Source organism: Sinocyclocheilus anshuiensis, unplaced genomic scaffold (assembly GCF_001515605.1).
Source record: "Sinocyclocheilus anshuiensis isolate Anshui unplaced genomic scaffold, SAMN03320099.WGS_v1.1 scaffold86, whole genome shotgun sequence".
NCBI classification, from domain to species: Eukaryota; Metazoa; Chordata; class Actinopteri; order Cypriniformes; family Cyprinidae; genus Sinocyclocheilus; species Sinocyclocheilus anshuiensis.
The window spans coordinates 3,182,071-3,187,460 of NW_015547662.1; the positions used below are offsets into that span (position 1 = coordinate 3,182,071).

General features: G+C 36.3%; 1 protein-coding gene across 1 annotated transcript in view; it reads left to right on the forward strand.

Moving 5' to 3' along the window:
- Positions 1-5,390, forward strand: part of LOC107702372 (folliculin-interacting protein 2-like) — a 27,014-nt gene that overhangs the window by 10,504 nt on the left and 11,120 nt on the right. Inside the window, exons 3-8 of the mRNA XM_016504672.1 lie at positions 1,839-1,931; positions 2,080-2,180; positions 2,272-2,346; positions 2,435-2,493; positions 3,586-3,648; positions 4,280-4,351. Of these exons, the coding sequence (XP_016360158.1) occupies positions 1,839-1,931; positions 2,080-2,180; positions 2,272-2,346; positions 2,435-2,493; positions 3,586-3,648; positions 4,280-4,351 (463 nt within the window). The remainder of the gene's footprint in view (positions 1-1,838; positions 1,932-2,079; positions 2,181-2,271; positions 2,347-2,434; positions 2,494-3,585; positions 3,649-4,279; positions 4,352-5,390) is intronic.

Genomic DNA, 5,390 nt, shown 5'->3' on the forward strand with positions numbered 1-5,390 from the left:
TGGTGGGGGGGGGGGGGGGGGGGGGGGGGGGGCTGTGAGCACTGTTTTGGGAGGAGTCACATGCTCTAATCCAGCTTGCTTGGATCTCATGACAGGTGTGACTGCTCAGCTAACTGGGTCAAAGCATTTAACACTCATGAGAGTGTGTGTGTGGGTGTGTTGTATCTTGGATTGATATTACTGTATACTGAGGTTTGATTGAATATGAAGTTTTGGTATAATTTAGAAATGTTTTTATTATACACTTTTCATGTTAAGGATGTTTTAAGGGGGTCATGTCTTGGGAAATCAGACTTTTTCTGGAAGGTGGACGACGTAGGATATATTCTATTATTCTTAGCACATGCAAAAAAAAATAAAATACACAGAAGAACTTACCATAAGAATAAAATGTGGGAAACCTTGAAACGTTACTGACTGTGTAGCACCTGCAGCTCTGCATGTCCTTCTGAAGGATCCCATCATTAGGAAAGTTCAGCTGAAGGTTTTTTTTTTTTTTAAGAGGTTCACATTTCACACGCAAAGGAAAATGGTCAAAAAACAAGTCAAGTTATGACTTTTTGGCAAAAAGGAAAAACCCTAGACCTCATGGGGGGAAAAAATGGCCTGTTTAATTATTTACTGCAAAAGTGTTTTCTTATGTAAACTGATTTTTCTTGACAATATGCATACTATATTTTCACTGTTGTAATATTAAATTCTCCTATTGCTTGAACATAGACTTAAATCAAAGCTGTATTTTTTTTAATGTCCACCCATCTATACTCATCCATCTAGACAGTTGTTATTGAATGTCTCTGGCTCTCTCTCTCTCTGAACAGAGTGTGATTTATTGTCAGTAAGTTGTCACATGATTGGTCTGTTTATTCAGCTCTTCAGCTTTTGTCACAAAGAGAGAGAGACAGAATTAACAGTGTGTGTGTGTGTGTGTGTGCACGTGTGTGTATTGCTATTGAATTGTCTCTTGTGGTGAAATATTGCTCTTGCAAACACTTTCATACCATTGCTCATGTTTGTGTTAGCATTATTTGCTCAAAGATTTAGTTTAAATAGGGTTTTGACCTGCAGGTTAGAAAAAGATAACTTATATCATGCATAGCATTAGCATTTTCAACTTGTGTGTACAGAGATACAGCAAAAAATAAAAATACACTACCATTCAAAGGTTTGGGGTTGGTAATATTTTTGTAAATGTTTTTAAAATTAGTATCATGTTAACAAAGTTGCATTCATTTGATCAAAAAATCGAATCGAAAATTGAAGTAACTATTTGAATATATTTTAAAATGTAATTATTCAGAAGATTTATTCACAAGAATTTTCAGCATCATTACTCCAGTCTTCAGTGTCACATGATCCTTCAGAAATCATTTTAATATGCTGATTTGCTGCTCAAAAAACATTTCCTATTATTATGAATGTAAAAAACAGCTGTGCTGCTTAATATTTTTGTGGAAACCATGATACTTTTTTTCAGGATTCTTTGAATAGGAAGTAAAAAAAACAACATTTATTTGATACGTATATATTATTTATTTGAACTTTTGAAAATTTAGATTTTTTTTTTTATAACAATGAAAACATCTTTCCTTCCACTTTTTATATGTTTAATGAAATCTTGCTGAATTAATGCATCCTGAATTCAGTACGTAAGAAATGAATTCAGTAAGTATTCATTAAAAAATAAATAATAAAATCTTACTGATCCCTACATTTTGCATGGTAGCATACATTATTCCTTAATATGGATAAATAGTACACATTTTTGTTGCAAACATCTACTTGATTCTATATCAGCCTGTAAGAATCCAATTGTGACCGTTTCTTTTATCTTAAAGACTGCTGATGAAACCAAAACTCCCCCCAACCGGAGTGGTGCTTGCCATATCAGCAGCCAAGCAGACGACAAAGACAAGCCTCCTTCATATCAGGTTTGTGTTTTAGCCAGTATCATGGAACTTTATCAGTCAAAAAGTGCAGAAACCCTTTCAAAATCTCTAATAACAAAATTCTAACATACACTGTGTATGTATGGCTTCTTAGAGCACTTTTATGTCACATTTGACTCGTTTGTTTTAGTATACCAGACCGGCTTCAGACGTGAACATGATTGGAGAAATGATGTTTGGCTCAGTTTCCATGAGTTATAAGGGTTCAACGCTTAAAATTCACCACATTCGGTGAGTATTTTGTGTAACGTAATATATTTTGTAGGAATCAAGAACTTAGCAGTGTGTATGTGATAATACTGTGTTATTGTGTGTGTGACAGGTCTCCACCGCAGCTGATGGTCAGTAAGGTTTTTTCTACCCGGTTTGGAAGCAGCACCTCTGGAAGTACAAATACGTACGTCTCTTGTTTCCTCTCATCTGCCATCTACTGCTACATGAGTCTGCTCTCTATCCCTCATTGACTCCATTTCTTTTTTTTAAAGGCTACAAGACAGTTTTGAGTCGATGAGCCAAACTTTTCCTAGTCACACCAGCAGCATAGGTAAGATTAGTGCAAACACTTCTTCTTTCCTTCTCATTTTTGCACACCAAAAACCTAGTGAGCTACCGAGTGCCTACTGTACATAGACAGCTTTAAGTCCTCATAACTTTACTCCTGTCACTAAGGCTGTTCCAAAAGGTAGGTATCTTAACTATGCTGTTTTTTCCCAGCATTTCATGTACCTTTCACACTGAAGGCAGTCCCAGAATACACTGCACCAAGCTCAATGGAGAAAAAAAATTAAAAAGCCGGTGGTTCTGGAAGTAAAATCCCATACATTTTCTCCATAACACAATTGATTTTGCAAAGAAATGTCCACCAATCAGAGAATAGCGACAAGCAGATGCACACACACACACACACACACACACACACACACATATATATATATATATATATATATAATGTGCTGTCAAATCAATTAATCACGATTAATCGCATCCAAAATAAAAGTTTGTGTAAAAGTTTGTACTGTGTATGTTTTTATGTATATATAAATACACAATAAATATATATATATATATATATATATGTCTTAGGTCGACACGTCCCACAGAAGAGGGGTGAGCTGTAGCTTTTTAAAGAGACATGCACCAAAAGTTTGACCAAAGTATGTTACAGACATTTCACGAAGACCCTAAAGGATCATACCAACGTGTGGAAAATGAGCATCCAATGTCCCCTTTAAAAAGGTGGTATTACTGATGTACTTTGGATCTCAGGAAAAAAGTGAAAATATCTTGAGCTTGTGTTAACAACAGATCTTATTTCAGGCATTCAACCAAAAACCCATTGCCTGTCCTGAAGTGCTAAAATGCGAACTTTTTTATGTGTTGGCCTACAAAAATACGTCATCCCTGTAGCACACTATTGTGAGTGTGAGCATGCAGTATTCCAAATTGGTCACTAATGAGGTTCCAGTTTAGTGGGGATGCTGCCTTAGAAAGCAGTGTAGGCAGCACAGCAGCTCACTAGGTTTCAGAACATCACTTTCATCTGTCAACATTCATTGACTGTTTTCTTAAATCTTTCTCTGATTTTCACCCAAACATACTGTTTCTCAACATGGCCATATACCACTCCTCTTTTCAGGAGTTTGCCGCGTGCGTAGCGCTCCTCTGCTCTGCCTGGCTCGGAGCGCGTCTTTCTTTGCAGGTTTGTGTAGAATGCTGAAGCAGCGTGAGCATGTGTTGATCTCACATGCACATACCCTTTCGCTATGTTTTATTTTCTGCTGTGTGCTCTGTCTGACTATTTAGTCCTTGATTGATTTTAGGCCCCTCACATAATGCACTTCCTCTGCCTCTGGTCCTGTTTTACACCTGGTTTTAACATACATTGGTGATGCAATCACAACAGTTTAAACAATGTTTTTTTTTTTTACACTGGATACTGATCTGCATCTCCTGTGATTGGTTTGCAAACAATATTTTGCATCTGTTTACATCTGTATTTAGCGCTGCACACTTGAGATTGGATCAGTGAAACTGATGTTAATACCAAGTGTGAACAGTCATTGTGGGTAAGCAGCATTGTTACGGATGTGACTGCTAGGTTTCTAGGTTACAGGGGTTAACTAGTCGCTTTCAGATGGGTCCACACTTTTGCAGGTGCTTGGTGTGTGGGTGTGTATGTCTGTGTGGGATACTAACCTGCATGCTTTCTTGAAACGGGCTCGGGAACCCAGCACCTCCATCAAATCACCCACTACGTGAAGCAATGCGGACACCTTTACGTTCTTCAGAATGCAGCTAAATGTGAGGGTGTAATGACTCTGTTTTTCCAGCCCACAGTAATCCAGTGGACATGCCAAGCAGAGGACACAGTGAGGATGGAGACAGTGGCATTGCTCGCTCAGGTATGAACACAAAAGGACAGAACATACTTAATGCAGATTCGAATTGGCCAAAACATTGCAAGCGAATGGCTACATTGAACATAAATTACTGTTTGAAAGTTTGGGGTCAGTAAGATTTTTTTTTATTAAGGAAGTTGATACTTTTATTTAGCAAGGATGAATTAAATATAAAATATATTTATAATGTTACAAAAGATTTCTTTTTCAAATAGATGAAATCATGCAGCATTATGACTGTATTTGAGTATTTGAGACTTCTTTCAAAAAATAAAAAAAATCTTAGCAACCCCAAACTTTTGAATGGTAGTGAAATGTTTGTGCATTCTTACAATATGAGGGTAACAAGCCTCAATTCTCAAAATTAAAATGTTTGTAATATTAAAACACATATGTTATTATTAGATATATAGCTATAAACATATTGACTTAGGGATGCACAGTATTTTTGTATCATAAGTATATAATAAATTAATAACTTTATTACTGTTAAATGTAATCTTTATCAAATTTCAAAATAAATCCATATCCATTTTTTTCATACTGTACAGGTGCATCTCAATAAATTAGAACGTCGTGGAAAAGTTCATTTTTTTCAGTAATTCAACTCAAATTGTGAAACTCGTGTATTAAATAAATTCATTGCACACAGACTGAAGTAGTTTAAGTCTTTGGTTCTTTTAATTGTGATGATTTTGGCTCACATTTAACAAAAACACACCAATTCACTATCTCAACAAATTAGAATACTTCATATGACCAATTTAAAAAAACATTTTTAGTGAATTGTTGGCCTTCTGGAAAGTATGTTCATTTACTGTACATGTACTCAATACTTGGTAGGGGTTCCTTTTGCTTTAATTACTGCCTCAATTCGGCGTGGCATGGAGGTGATCAGTTTGTGGCACTGCTGAGGTGGTATGGAAGCCCAGGTTTCTTTGACAGTGGCCTTCAGCTCATCTGCATTTTTTTGGTCTCTTGTTTCTCATTTTCCTCTTGACAATACCCCATAGATTCTCTATGGGGTTCAGGTCTGGTGAGT